This window comes from Rhinoraja longicauda, chromosome 28 (assembly GCF_053455715.1).
Source record: "Rhinoraja longicauda isolate Sanriku21f chromosome 28, sRhiLon1.1, whole genome shotgun sequence".
NCBI lineage: Eukaryota > Metazoa > Chordata > Chondrichthyes > Rajiformes > Arhynchobatidae > Rhinoraja > Rhinoraja longicauda.
Window position 1 is genome coordinate 684,383 of NC_135980.1, and position 15,959 is coordinate 700,341.

Sequence of the window (15,959 nt, forward strand, 5' to 3'; positions counted from 1 at the left end):
CCTGAAACATCGTCTGTCCTTTTCCTCGACAGATGTTGCCTGACTCGCTGAATTCCTCCGGCACTTTGAGTCTTGCACAGAAACAGGCCCTTCATGATATATCATCCATGCCAACCACATTGCCCTACCGAGCTAGTCACATTTGTAGCCTGGTCCATAGCCTGTCCAAATATCTTCATTTAAATTCCATGAGTTGATAATAATAGAGGTAACTCATCTATATCATGTTTTCACATTTATGCAGCTTCAAATGAAATAGTAACATTTTTTGTCATCTTATAATTTAGATCCAATCCGCTAACATTGATTACGTTTGTCACCATTATCAATTCATCTTTGCATGAAGATAATTTATAGGCTCACAGAATCTGAAATGCTGGACACGTATTCATGCAAACACCTGTGTTCCAAATCGTAATATAATTCAGCAAACCATTAGTAACTAACAATTAGGATACATTTTGAAAAGTACACATAGCATTTCTAGGGAACTCCAACTTCACCCCCTCATCGTCAGCTACTAATGTGTAATTGTGAAGAAACTCATCCAGGTCAATCGTGTCCATCCATTCCCTGCCACAATTATGGTATTTGGGTTGTAATATTGTTCTTATAGAAACATAAACAATTCTTAAGGGATTGGACAAGTTGGATGCAGGTCGTGGCTCGAAGGGCCGAATAGCCTATTCCTGCACCTATTTTTCTATGTTTCTAATATCAGCCATTTGCAGGCAGGTGGGATGAGTGGATATGGAACATCATGTTTGGCTGAAGGGCCGGTGTCCAAGTTGTATTACTCTCTGATTCTATAACCTGTTGAAGAAGTATAGAAGGACATAACAAAATCGGAGCAGGAATACACCAGTCAGCCCCTCAAGCCTGCTGCACCATTCACTAATGTCATGACTGGTCAACCCTGGACCTCATCTCCTCTTCTAGACCAGTTATCTATAGCTGTTCATTCCTTGCTTTACCTCGTTAAGTTTAAGAAAAATCGACCACTTCTTTAAAATACCTTGCCTGCACATCCTGCGAGGGGAGAAAGTTCAAGAGATTCATGACTAACGGAATAAAGAGATATAGGGGAAAAGCAGGAACGGGGCATTGAATTTGGATGATCAATCACGATCATATTGAATGGCGGTGCTGGCTCGAAGGGCCGAATGGCCTACTCCTGCACCTATTTTCTATGTTACTAATATGTATACAGACAAAAGACCAGGCCAGATCAGTGAGAGGAAAGGTCCCCTCAGAAATAAAAGTGGCCATCGACGTGTGGAGACGTAGGAGAACTTTTTCAATGAGTATTTCTGCTCACTGTTTTTTTACCATGGAGAAAAACACGATGGTTAAGGCGATGGAATGGAGATGTCTTGTGGTCGAGGAGGGTTTAACGTCTAAAAGCATATACATCATTTATGCACTCCAATGCACTTGGAAATTGAAATTGCAAACACATACTTCCCATTTGATAGCTTGGAAGAACAGTTTTTAGTGGGGACTGGAGTGTAAATTCAATGGTCAATGCGAAGAGATAGTTTCCTTGCAGCAACCATAGTTCTATAGTAACTAAAGTAATTTTAGGGTTAAAATTAAGAATAGAGAACTTTATCTCGTTCCGAAGTACTCATCGTTTCCCTCACATTATTCGTTTTCCTGCCATGAAATATTTAATTTCACACAAAAACGCCTCTGTTGTCGCAATTATTTATATAATGTCACAAATTGCAAGAAAATCGACAAATATACGCAACATTTTCCGTTGAGGAAGAGCATTGTTTATTTAATTTTACTTGATGTCGGCAGTGATAGGTCTGCGCCGAAGGATGAGTCACGTCATTTTTACTGGCTCGCGTTTCTTATTGTTCTTCACCCAGGTCCGCACAGCCGGTATAAGAACAAGTCGAGGCACCCGTTAATTTTCAACGACAATTGGCGTCATGACAGGGAGAGGGAAAGGTGGGAAAGGACTGGGCAAGGGTGGTGCAAAGCGGCACCGCAAAGTTCTTCGTGACAACATCCAAGGCATCACCAAACCTGCCATCCGTCGTCTGGCTCGACGAGGTGGCGTCAAACGTATTTCTGGCCTCATCTACGAGGAAGTGCGGGGAGTTTTGAAGGTTTTCCTTGAGAATGTCATCCGGGATTCAGTAACTTACACGGAACATGCGAAACGCAAGACAGTGACAGCAATGGACGTGGTGTATGCACTGAAACGCCAGGGGCGCACCTTGTATGGGTTTGGGGGCTAAAAGATTCATGTGAGAAGTAATCAGAAAATCAAAGGTTCTTTTCAGAACCACTACATCATTCTAAAAGAGCGATAACTTAGTTTAACTGCTCTGAACAGAAAACAATGATCTTACACGTGGCAAATCTACAAAATTAAATTGAAAATTGTTATCTATTCAATTCCCCCTCGACTAGTCACAATCTCCTCCATCTAGTTACTGTTTTCTTAATTGTACATTAAGAAAACTAACTAGATGGAGGAGATTGTGACTAGTCGAGGGGGAATTGAATAGATAACAATAGATGTGGCAAAGACTATGAATAATTATTATGAATGGTTTAAAGTTCCAATCCCCTGTTATTTCCTTATCAACATTTTAGATGACTGATTCCCCAGAAGAGTGGGAAGAATGATACCATTACTGTACCATTCTTCCCACTTCTGTGGACTAAAATAACAAATCTAACACTACTGCAATTTCAGAGATTATTATCAACGTAATTTATTTTGCCTTCTCTCCTTAAAGTGTGCTTGATATCCATGATGATTGTAACTTTACAGTTCCAGTATTTTCTTATTAGATTTTTATACAATACATTCTTACAGTTTCGCAATCTTAATTTAGTAGTTCCTTAAATGTCAGTTCATTTGTATCTGAACAGGCAGTGTTCTCAGCACAGATCCCAGTGGTATGTACAATTTAGGCAGTGTGAAGTTCAGGGTGATAATAAAATTAAATTGGGTGTTATAATTTAATCTTGTGCGTCACCAAAATACCGCATGTAGATTGGTTGGAGGCATGCGGTGCATTGAATTCAATCTGTCAGACAAATAGGGGTGGAAATAATTTGCCTTGACAAACAGCTGGCCGAACTGCCAACTCTTCTGGGGAATCAGTCATCTAAAATGTTGATAAGGAAATAATAGGGGATTGGAACTTTAAACCATTCATAATAATTATTCATACAGTCTTTACCATATCTATTGTTGTACTTGCTGCCTCTGTGCTTCCGTTTAGGGAGGTGCTACTGAAGAAATCTTGGGGAGTTGCTGTAAATTGTGCAGTGTGGCCACAGTGATTTTATGGTGGACGAGGTGCCAATCAATGGTATCCTTCTCTGAAAAAAAGACGCAAAGGGTTGCAGACACTCAGCAGGTCACGCAGCATCTCTGGAGAACATGGATAGGCGAGCGTTCTGGTCGGGAACCTTCTTCAGGCCGTTCAAGGAAGGATACCCTCAAACCGTTTAGAACATCTTTCCCTGAATGGCTTCACACTTCTTGAATATTGCAGCTGCCGTTACTCAGATGAGTGGAGAGTATTCCCTGCACTCTTGATTTGTGGTTTTACAAATTATTGAAGTGCTTTAGAATCAACCTTTTTGTTGCAAATTGCCCCTCACATCTACCTTTTGTATGCCGGGCATCATCATAAGGGCAGCATTTATTGCCAATCCCTCACCATCCTTCAAAACAGTAAAGGTGAGATGCCTCCTTGAACTGTTGCAGTCATTGAACAGAGCAGAGAACATCCCAGAACAGGAACAGGCCCATCTGCCCACAATATCTGTGCCTAACGATGCCAAGATAAACTAAGCTCATTTTCCTGCATATGATCCATATCGAGTATCTAGTGTAAATGTCACTCTCATTTATCAGGTTGTGCTGGATGTCCTAACTCTCTATCCGTAGTCATTCTATGAGGTTGCAAATAACAGCACTGTGATGTAACAGTTACTGAGATAACCTCGCAGCTCCAAAGACACAGCACGCTAGCAGGCCCGACTCGCCGGCCACACGACGGAGGACACCCCACAGGGCGCCGCGGCCCACAGATCCGGCTCGAAGTCCCGACGGTCGGGGTAACCTCGATGAAGGAGTCCCGGCCGTCGGAGCGTCGAGGTCGGGCCATCAAATTCGGAGTGAGTCGGGCCAAGGCCGGAACCTCGAGGTCGGAGCGAGTCGGGCCCAGGTCGGACTCTCGAGGTCGGGGCGCGCCTCAATCAATAAAGCGGGACCTGGCCTGGAGCACCGCGGAGAACTGTGCGGTGTTTAAAGATTGCTGCCGACACATTCTCCTCCCTATTATGACTGAGCAAATGACCACATTCTCACAGGGGGCTAATTTCATTTACATCAGCCTCTGATCTGTGGGGAAATGCCATTGGATGCAATTGCAACCTTTGCTTGCTGGTTATTAAAAAATATTAATTGGTCGAAATATAACCAATTAATTGGTTGCCATTTAATTCATGAGGTGAAATTTTATGCAAAATGCATTACTTACTTCGCAGTCGCTACCTGTAACCACGGTGATATTTATTTTCAAATGTCGCGCAAAACTGTATTTAAATGTAGCGGGATTTAAACCGCTAGAGCTCCAGTGCCATCAAATCAAACCGCATGCTTCCACACAAAAGTATTTTCAAATCCTGGAGATTGGACACCTCTGACTAAAGTCAGGAAATTTTGTGATCGGACAGCTCAGATAAACGAATATCTGGAAATTAGCAATAATACTCCAAAGACGTACAGGTATGTAGGTTAATTGGCTGGGTAAATGTAAAAATTGTCCCTAGTGGGTGTAGGATAGTGTTAATGTACGGGGATCGCTGGGCGGCACGGACTTGGAGGGCCGAAAAGGCCTGTTTCCGGCTGTATATATATGATATGATATGATGATGATAATAATGGGACAGGCCCTGGATAAGAGCGATGGGGGAGCAATACATGTACAATACATGTGTTATCTGGATCTAGAAAAATGTAAAGATTACCGACAATTGTCTGCTTCATTAACAAAAAGGCTGGGAAATGGTACAATTAGAATACCAATGACCAAGAAAAAAGATTACAGAAAGAAAAATTAAATGCTGAAAAAGGTCATATACAATTGATTATTAAGAAACAAACAGTTAACAAAAATACCTCCAGATATCCCTTGCCTGGCATAGAAGACCCCTGTTTATAGAGGAGGACAAACAAGGGTGGTATAGACCTCTGCCCTTTGTGCCCCCACTCCAGGGAGCCCAGGATCTCTACCCTGCCTCACGCCAGGCTATAGCCCCTCCCCCAGTTAGACAAAGAGAAGTCGAGTCAGAAGAAAAGACAGATAAAGGGCCGAGAAATGTATGGAGGAAGGAGAAGTAATCGACACAAGTGGTGCGGAGGGAGTTAAAATACACCCGCAAAAGACAGCAAAAAGACTAATGCCAATCAGAGCAATTGCAAACCCCCGAGCCGAAGAGACAGACAGCCAGACACCATAAGGATATACATGGCTGGGAAACCACAAGACAGGTTGGTAATGAGAGATAAGTATTCTCCTTGACCAAATCCTTGCTGGACCCCACTTAAGGGGCGCGCTGAGAAAAAAACACCTAATGGGACATGAAACCTGGGAGAAGTTACACGGAGCAACAGGCTTTGGGAGAATGCCACTAGCTAGAGAAAGACAGAGCAAAATGCTGGGAACAGGAGAACAAAGAAACACTGTGAAAATGGTCACGTGATAGACATCTGGTGAGAACAGAACTGCAAGTAACCATGGCTGAGCAGTATGGCCTTGAAGATAGTGTCTGGGAACGGTTGTTTATTCAGCACTTGGATGAGTGACAACTCAAAATGATGGACTTTAGAATTGTGAGAGCCTTTTTACGATTGGTTAACTGTAGTTACCCTCCTGAGCAACCCATACCCTACCTTCCATCATTGCACCACCATTAATCCTTCAGCATTTCTTACAAAACTGCCCAAACATCGCGAAGAACCACTTCATGACTGTGCATTGGCAAATGAACTATTAACCACAGTCCGACAGGACCTACAGGATGGACACCGAACCTCAGGCGATGCGATAGTTGCAGACAACGGGGCCATAATAGAAGAAGGCCGGTTCTAAAACACTCTCTACGCCCAGGAGGCAGAACTTTATGCTCTCACAAGGACGTGCATTCTGAGCCAACAAAAGACACTTAACATCTATACCGATTCCGGTGGGCCTCACTATGGCACTGAAGGAGGCCTCCTTCAACTCCCCCTCCCATTCCCAGCCTGACCTTTCTGTCATAAGCCTCACCTGGAAAAACTGTTTGGGTCCTTGGATGGAGTCGAGTGGGGGGGGGGGGGGGTGGTAAAGGGACAGGTGTTGCATTTCCTGCGGTTGCAGGGAAAAGTACCTGGGGAGGGGGTGGTTTGGGTGGGAAGGGACGAGTTGACCAGGGAGTTTCGGAGGGAATGGCGTCTGCGGAAATCAGAAAGGGGTGGAGATGGGAAGATGTGGCCTGTAGTGGGATTCCATTGGAGGTGGTGAAAATGTTGGAGGATTATATGATGTATGCGATGGCTGATGGGGTGGAAGGTGAAGACAAGGGAGACTCTGTCCTTGTTAAGAAAGAGGGTGGGGGGGGCAAGAGGGGAGCTGCAGGATATTGAGGGGACCCTTGTGAGAGCCTCATCTATAATGGATGAGGGGAATCCCTGTTTCCTAAAGAATGAGGACATCTTCGATGCCCTGGTATGGAACACTTCATCCTGGGCGCAGATGTGGCATAGACGGAGAAATTGAGAATAGGGGATAAAGTCTTTACAGGAAGCAGGGTGGGATGAAGTGTAGTCAAGACAGCTATGGGAGTCAGTAGGTTTGTAGTAGATGTTGATCAATAGTCTGTTTCCTGTGATGGAGACTGAGATCTAGAAACGGTAGGGAGATGTCGGAGATGGTCCAAGTTAGAAGGTTTTCGACCGGAAATTATGCTATCCATGTTTTCCAAAGATGTTGCCTGACCCGCTGAGTAAACCAACACCTGAAGTTTCTTGTCACTAACCCGCCTTCCCCTCCCCGCTTCCCCTCCCCTTCCCCACCCCCCTTCCATTCCCCCTCACTCCATCCACCTCAACCCCCCTTATCCTCCCTCCCTCCACCCCTTCCTCTCTCCCTCTCCACTGCCTCTCTAGGATAGATTTAAACTTTAAAATGTGAATCACTTAAAAAATTTAACACCGATTTCAATGATTTTTTTTCCATTAGAACCATGGGACGACGGTAAGGTGGGCCTAAAATTGTCGCACTATCATGTACCGTTTTGGCTGTAGTTCAGGAACAAACAAATAAACAAGAGGTTTAGTACATAGATTTATTTGCTGCTGAGCCGTTAAAGATAACCCCTCTTAAAAACTCCCACAAACCTCTCCTGCATTAAATGAAATTGTGTTACGGTTGTTTTAAAGAACCCCACTCACCCACTCCATCCCCCCTCCACCCCCTTTATCCTACCCTCCCCCTCCTCACCTGATCAATATCTATCTCTTTTTAACATGCCAAGAGGAAGGAAAAGAGCTGTAAGATGGTCAACGAACGACCGAAGGAGACGTCGAGTAGCAGTAAAGAAAAGAAGGGAAGAAGATGCAACAGGAAAGAACTCGATGTCTCGAGGATCAATGAGAAAGATCGCAAAACTGAAGGGAATGAGAGACACACAGGAAAGAACTCAACATCTCGATGATCGAGGAGAAAGAATGCAAAGGAGAAGGGAAGAAGAGACGCAACTGGAAAGAACTGAACGTCTCGAGATGCTGGTATTCAAAGGGAAATTGTTGAGATGTTTGAAAACTTGATAAGACGAAACAACCCTTACATTTCTTCTCTTCAAATGGCAATCGACGGAATGAGAGATTTACCCGAGGCATCAATCGTCATTGACCCAGATCGCCGGCCAGCTTTGAAACATGAAAGGCGGTTTAACGCACAAATTGCTGACAAAGTTTCCGTCATAATACCAAACAAGAAATCATGGCACATTGTCTTGAACGAAAGTGGAGGAGGCCTGTGGATCATTTCAGAGTCTCATAGGTCCTATGATAATTTTCAATACGTCCTTTTCTTTCCGCGTGGAGATGACGGATGGCATCACCAACTCCAAATGAGTAACAGCAAGAAATTGACAGCAATGCGATATTATGCGTATAGGATCATGAATCATGATAATGAATTAAACCAACTTTTGAGAGGAGGACTCTTTCAACAATATGTTGTTGATTTGGCAGCTAAGTTTGAGAATGATAGGCTCAATTATATTCGCATGAATCAAACATCATTGAGATTGACAACTTACAGAGTCCTGACAGATGCATTAAATAATAATGATATTTGGAAAACGTCGGAAAGCGCATCATCCTCTCCTTGACATTTGTCGGTGGACTGGGATACATGATGGAACGATGCCAGGACGCCATGATGTACCTTTGGAAGTACGCCAATGCTTCGTTCTTCATTATAATGACTTGCAATCCGAAGTGGGGCGAGATCCGCCGGTGCCTCTTTCTGAATCGCAGAACATTGGAAAATGATCACCAATGCGTCCACAATTTCTAGCGCCACCTCCTTAAGTACTCTGGGATGCAGACCATCGGGCCCTGGGGATTTATCAGCCTTCAGTCCCATCAGTCTACCCAACACCATTTCCTGCCTAATGTGGATTTCCTTCAGTTCCTCCGTCACCCTAAGATCTCTGGCCACTAGAACATCTGGGAGATTGCTTGTATCTTCCTTAGTGAAGACAGATCCAAAGTACCGGTTCAACTCGTCTACCATTTCCTTGTTCCCCATAATAAATTCCCCTGCTTCTGTCTTCAAGGGACCCACATTTGCCTTGACTATTTTTTTCCTCTTTACATACCTAAAAAAGCTTTTACTATCCTCCTTTATATTATTGGCTAGTTTACCCTCGTACCTCATCTTTTCTCCCCATATTGACTTCTTAGTCATCTTCTGTTGCTCTTTAAAAGAGTCCCAATCGTCTGGCTTCCCACTCTTCTTTGTTTTGTTGTACTTCTTCTCTTTTATTTTTATGCTGTCCTTGACTTCCCTTGTCAGGCACGGGTGCCTCTTGCTCCCCTTGGAATCTTTCCTGCTCTTTGGGATAAACAGCAACTTCTGCATTATTCCCAGGAATACCTGCCATTGCAGTTCCACCGTCTTCCCTGCTAGGGCCTCCTTCCAGTCAATTCTGGCCAGCTCCTGCCTCATGCCTCTGTAATCCCCTTTGCCATACTGTAATACTGATACTTCCGATTTTCCTTTCTCCCTCTCAATTTGTAGAGTAAAACTTATCATATTGTGATCACTGCCTCCTAATGGCTCTTTTACCTCGAGTCCCCTTATCAGATCAGGTTCATTACACAACACCTTGCTCTGCTCCCGACCTTTTCTGACTGACTACTAACGGCCTCTTGGTGCTCTTTTTAAACTGCCTTTTCACACTGCAATTACCACTTACTTTGCTCTCAGCCAACGGTCATCCTTGCCCTGCTCCCGATCTTTTCTGATCAACGAGAAAGAACGCAAAACAGGGAAACAAGAGACGTGACAAGAAAGAACTGAACATGTCGAGGATCAAGGAGAAAGAACGCTAAACAGAAATTGACAAGTTACTTAAATAAATCTCATCTTTAATGTTCAAATTGTTGTTATATTTTGTTATTCACATTTAAAATTGTAATAAATCCCTTTTCCACTTGCTGTGCCTGTCAGCCGCCCATGCGCAGTAATACCTCCATGTGTGATGTCACAATGGAAACCCGACGAAACCCTGAATGGCGGAGACCCCCTAAGAATAGAGGGGGGGGATAAGGGGGGATGGAGTGGGTGAGTGGGGTGGATAGTGGGAGGGGAAGGGGGGGAATGGGTGGGGGAGGAGGGGGGGACAGGGGGGTTGAGGAGGGATGGAGTGGGGGAGGGTGCTAGACCAATGCAAAAAAACCACACCATTTAAAGAAAAATCACAATTTTTATTGAAATGAAATTTTATTTTAATGAAAACCGCGATTTTCCCCACGTCACAATGGTAACCGAACGAGTTGTGGGCCCAACGGGTCCACTTGGTCTAGTGTATTTATAAAATCTCTTGGGCTTGTCCATAATGCTATCTGCCAGAGCTATCTCCTGGTTTGCCCTTCCGATTCCCTTTTTTACTTTGGTTTTTTGTTCCTGAAACTCCTCCAGGGATACACTTGATCCCAGCTGCCTACACCTGTCCCATGCGCCTTTCTTATTCTTGATCAATGTCTCAATTTCCTTCGCCATCTAATCATCCTTACGTTTGCCTGCCTTGCCCTTCACGTACATATCCTGAGCTTTTTTCAGCACACTTTGAAAAACATCCCACTTGGCTGATGTTCCTTTCCCCTCAAATAACCTGCTCCTATCAACTTCAGCGAGACTTTCTCTCATACTCTCAAAGTTAGCCTTACCCCTAAAATCTCACCCATTCATCTCTCCAGAGATGTTGCCCGATAATCCAGCATTTTGTGTCTATCTTCGATTTAAATCAGCTTCTGCTGTACCTTCCAACACTTAGCATTATAACACGTGGGCCGTCTCTGTCATTCTCCATAACAATCTTAAAGCTAATTGACCAGTGGTCATTGGTCCCAAAAGGCTCCTCCACGAACACTTCATTCAATTACCCGTCCCAATTTCCCAAGACTAGATCAAGTATTGACCGTTAACGTGTGAGGCCCTCTTGAGAAATTGCTTCCCTTCTAAACCTTTCACACAATGATTTTCCCAGTCAATATTGGTAAAGTGAAAATCCCAGATTACAACAACTGTATTTGACCTGCAGCTGTCTGCAATCTCCTGCCTTATTTGTTCTTCTAATTTCCGCTGACTATTTGGGGGTCTGTAAAACACCTCCAATCAGGTGAACATCCCTTTCTTGTTCCTCAGCTCCACCCATAGAGCCTCACTAGATGAACCATCTGCAACGTTACCTCTGACCACTGCCGTGACATTCTCCTTCACCAATAATGCAACCCTCCCTCCTCTTTTACCCTCACCACTGTCTCTCCTCAAGCACCTGTATCTCAGAACACACATTCATCTCCCCAAACTTTCTGTTCTCACTAGCACGAAGTACTGGAAGCAAACCAGAGATAACTATCCCAGTGGTCCACTGGGATCTCCTGCACTCCACATATAATTCCCTTCCTCTTCGTCACCCACTTTCGCTCTTGCTGCTCCAGTTCCAGCATGCATTATTTTTTTACAGTGGTATTTTACTGTATTTTTAATTCTATACTGTTTGCTCTGCACCCTCTTTAACCAGCAGATCCCTGCCTACACATATCACACATTTTGCCAGGCAGCACAGTGGTAGAGTTGTTGCATCACTGCACCAGAGACCCTGAATACAGATACTATCTGTGCTGTGTTTATACCTTCTCATCTGTGACCGCGTGGGTTTCCTCCGGGTACTCTGGTTTCCTCCCGGAGGAAACCCACGCAGTCACAGATGAGAAGGTATAAACACAGCACAGATAGTATCTGTATTCAGGGTCTCTGGTGCAGTAGGTTGTAGGTCCAGGGTTGTAGGTTAATTGACTTCTATAAATTGCAAATTATCACTGGTGTGTGGGATAGTGCTAGTGTACGTGGGTCACTGGTCAGTGTAGTTGGAAGGGCCTGTTTCCAGACTATCTCTAAATTAAACTAAATATTGAAATAAAACACCAAAGCAGTTAATATATAGAAATATATATACATACAAGTTAACACACAAAGAGGTTATGGGCATGCCATTCATCAAATTTATTTCTTTTGGGAACAGATCGAAACAATCAACTGTTTCTGAGCGTCCAGTAGTGCCGATAGATGGTCAACGTGTAAACGACTGCAGATTATGGACGGGCTGCTCTTCATAAGCTGCGGTGAGGGAGATACTGTGTAGTTTGCAGAAGGTTCCCAAGCCGAATCGTCACCTGTCCATGTTCTCCTGAGATGCTGTCTGACTGGATGAGTAAAAAAGCACCTGGAGTTCCTTATTTATACTGCATAGTTGTTTTGTGAAAGGACCGTGAATTAATTTCCATCTGGGATTGTAGTGGGAATCAGAGCAGTTACAAAACAGGAAAGGGAGGGGGTGCAACTTTTAACGCACTGTTTTCACCACAGCAATTATACGCCAGCAGCAACAGGCTCGGAAATGTTTTACCCACAATTAATGGCTTGAAATTGTCATTAAATGTGATGACAAAGACACACATATAGAGAAAGAAATTGTTCACTTTCCGTGGTGTTCCAGCGGCAGGAATTCTGCAGCTACACCGGGGATATCCCGGACAGCGGATGCTTAAATGTGGAAAAAAATCAAGGTTATTAAACCCGAAGCAGAAACCTTGAGAGCAACCTCTGTGTTAAAATAATTTGTTGAATTATTTGATGAAAATGTGGGTGGTTATGAAAAGAACCGTTGGACTTTTGGTTTCATTTGTCCGCACTCACTGCCTTTGTTCCTTGCGACACGGCGATCAGAAAAAGGTGGAGCCCACTATGCTCCATTGTTGACTGGAGAAAAGGTGATAACGAGGGGATACAAACAATGAAAATAATCAGAACACTGAAACTAGTCAGATGACAAGGGCGGCAGAGGGATGTAGAGAGAGGGAATGCAAGGGTTATTTGAAATGAGAGAAATCAATATTCCTACCGCTGGGTTGTAAGCCGCCTCAGCAAAATATAAGGTGCTGTGCGTCCAATTTGCATTTGGCCGCACTCTGAAAGTGGAGGAGGCCCAAGACAGAAAGGTCAGTATGGGAATGGGAAATGGAGATAAAAGGTTTGGCATCTGGGTAAGATGAGGTCTATCCTCTACTCCCACTTCCCCAGTACCTGCCCCATTCTTTGATTTGTCATACATTTTAAGAAGCCCATTAGCTCCAATGCAGTAATGCAGACTATCTGCAAGATTCATCATTATTTTACCCTCTTCCCTCGTTTTCACGTTACCTCCCTGGTAAAAATTCTGTCTCCACTAGTAGATGTTCCTCTTATACTTTGAGGGGACTTATTCTCTCTCTAGTTAGTCTTATTTTTGTTAACATACCTTGAAAATATATTTTGTATTTTTCTTAATCTTCTCTGTCAAAGATATCTCACACCCCTATTAAGCCCTCCTGTACATCGCCTGCAATTACCTAAAGTCGTCCAGGGGTTGACTTGGTCCCAGCTGCCTGTACCTGACCATTCCTCCTTACTTCTTTTCTGACCAAAGACTCCATACTTTTGGTCACCCAGCATTGCATCCTCCTACTGGCCTTGCCCCATACTCCAACAGGAAGATGCACATCTTGAGCAATCACTATATCATCAACCGATGTCCCTTTTCCCTTAAACAACAAACTCCAACCAACATTTCTACGCTTCTATTTAATACCATCAACAGCCACTTTGCTGCACTTTGTAACTTCAGCTCATGGAGCAGTCCTGTCCTTTTCCATAACTATTTTAACACAAAAAGAACTATGGTCACTGGACCCAAAGTGTCTCCCCACTGACTCATGCCACTTACCCAATTTCACAAATATAGGAAATCTTTGGAGGGATATGGGCCAAACATGGTCAAATGGGACTTTTGTAATTGGAGGAGTTCCCCACTACACGGCCTTCCATCGCTACCAGGCGGGTAGTTGTGGCAGGGACTACAACAGCATTTTAAAGACATTTGGACAGGTACATGGATAGGAACGTTTTAACGGTATATTAGTCAAAGTGGGTAGATGGGATGAGTGATGATGGGGCATCTTGCTCGGCATAAGCAAGTTGGCTGAATATCTCGTTTCCATGCTGTATTACTCTGTGATTCTGACATGTTGAAAAGGTATGAGAGCACAGAACAAAAACGGGGTAGGAAGAGACGTTCACAAGTTATAGGAGTACAATTAGGCCATTCGGCCAATCAAATCCACTCGGCCATTCAATCATGACTGACCGCTGCCTCCGAATCCCATTTTCCGGCCTTCTCCCCATAACCCTTGACACCAGTTCTAATCAAGCTTTTGTCTATCTCTGCCTGAAAAATATCCAGACTTGATCTCCACTGCTCTCAGTGGCAATGAGTTCCACAGGTTAACTACCCTCTGACTAAAGTTCCTCCTCACCTTTCTCAAAGAGCGCCCTTTAATTCTGAGGCTGTGACCTCTGGTCCTAGACTCTCCCACCAGTGGAAACATCCTTTCCACATCCACTCGATATTTTTCATTATTCTGTAAGTTCCAATGAGGTCCCCCCTCAACCTTCTAAACTCCAGCGAGTAGAGGGCCAGTGCGGTCAAACGCTCATCGTATGCTAACCCACTCATTCCTGGGATTATTCTTGTAAACTTCCTCTGGACCCTCTCCAAAGCCAGCATATTCCTCAGATATGGGGCCCAAATTTGCTCACCAGTCGATCCCTCAAGTCTACCGCACCATTTAAAATGCTCATGGATGATCTACCCGGGAACTCATCTCCTCGTCCACGCCAGTTCTCCATTGCCTTTATTGATTTATTTCTTGAAATTTTAAAAAAATCTACCGCTTCTTTAAATACCCTCGCCTCCACAACCCGTTAGGGAGAGACAGTTCCAGAGAGTCAACACTGCATGAAAAAATGTCATCCGGCCATTCTCTACACAGATGTAGATTAACACGCTACTGCAATGCATTATTACTGTGCCTAATCCCGGTGAAATATATCTTAATCAATTGTGAATTTACAGTTCCTTGATGGTCCATTAAACAACTTAATTGACATTGATCTGCTAAATGGAACCTGAAGTAAAATCAGATACCGCTAGAAATACTCAGCGGTCAGATGGCGTCGAAGAAAGAGAAAGTGTCAAAAGTATACCATATGCTAATTAGGGATAGATAAGATCTCCATTTGCTGAAATTCAGGAACGTTTCGCCATTAGTCTGTTCTAGAAGGCCAATCAGAAACAAAGTGGAAATAATTGACCAATGAAAAACGGCTCCAGCTTCTATCTGTGACGAATCTATAAAAAGAAGCTGCATCGTAGTTTCACGTTTATTCGCTTTCCTGTGGAGTATAGAGATGCTGTCAGGAAGAGGTAAAACTGGCGGGAAAGGTCGCGCCAAATCTAAGCCGTTCCTCCCGAGCTGTTTTGCAATTCCCTGTTGGTCGAATCCATTGACTGTTACGAAAAGGTCACTATGCTGAGCACACATTATATTCTCTGGCCGAAAAAAAGGTGCAGGCAGAAGCCAAAGCTTATTGTGCCTACCCTTAATACTTAACAAAGAATTATCCTAACTGGCCAAAATAGCAATGAAACAAAACAATAAAACAAAATATAATTTGAAAAACACAACCTCATAAGTCAAGCAGATAAACAAAACATAGAAATAAACACAAATATAGTCAAGAAACATCATTTCTGTCATGTCAGTCATTTCTCAGTGCTGATCTCATTTTGTATCTTTCAAATATAATTTTTTGGAACATTTTCTTGAATTTACACATATTACTACACTTTTAATTCATTGTTGCAACTATTCCATAAATTTACCCCTTTAACAGTCACACATCTAAATAAGAAACAAGTAAAAATTGAACGATGATGTTACACTTCAAGATTTTGTGATAGAAAGAAATTTAGCTCAAAGGATCCAAAAAAAATGTCCTAAAATCAATCAAATATTCAGATCGAAATTGTCCAAATAAACAATCTTTTGGATATTTTAAGGCCCTTTAATATCATGACAATTTCTGAAATTGAAGGTTTCATTTGCAGGTTTGAAATGTGAAATCCGCCAACGGCCAACAGTGAACCGTTTGTTGAGGAGCTGGACATCTCATTTGCATATTTATTCACAAAATGCTGGAGTAACTCAGCAGGTCAGGCAGCATCTCGGGAGAGAAGGAATGGGTGACATTTCGGGTCGAGAC

General features: G+C 43.4%; 1 protein-coding gene and 1 pseudogene across 1 annotated transcript; both read left to right on the plus strand.

Moving 5' to 3' along the window:
* The first annotated feature begins 1,940 nt into the window (after positions 1-1,940).
* LOC144607434 (histone H4-like) lies at positions 1,941-2,252 on the plus strand. The gene has a single exon (XM_078424291.1). The coding sequence runs from the start codon at positions 1,941-1,943 to the stop codon at positions 2,250-2,252; it is 312 nt and encodes a 103-aa protein (XP_078280417.1).
* Positions 2,253-15,104: 12,852 nt separating this feature from the next.
* Positions 15,105-15,959, plus strand: part of LOC144607435 (histone H2AX-like) — a 128,975-nt pseudogene continuing 128,120 nt past the window's right edge.

Excerpts from the sequence above, each read along its gene's own strand:
- LOC144607434 (XM_078424291.1), top strand. The coding sequence starts at position 1,941 with ATGACAGGGAGAGGGAAAGGTGGGAAAGGACTGGGCAAGGGTGGTGCA.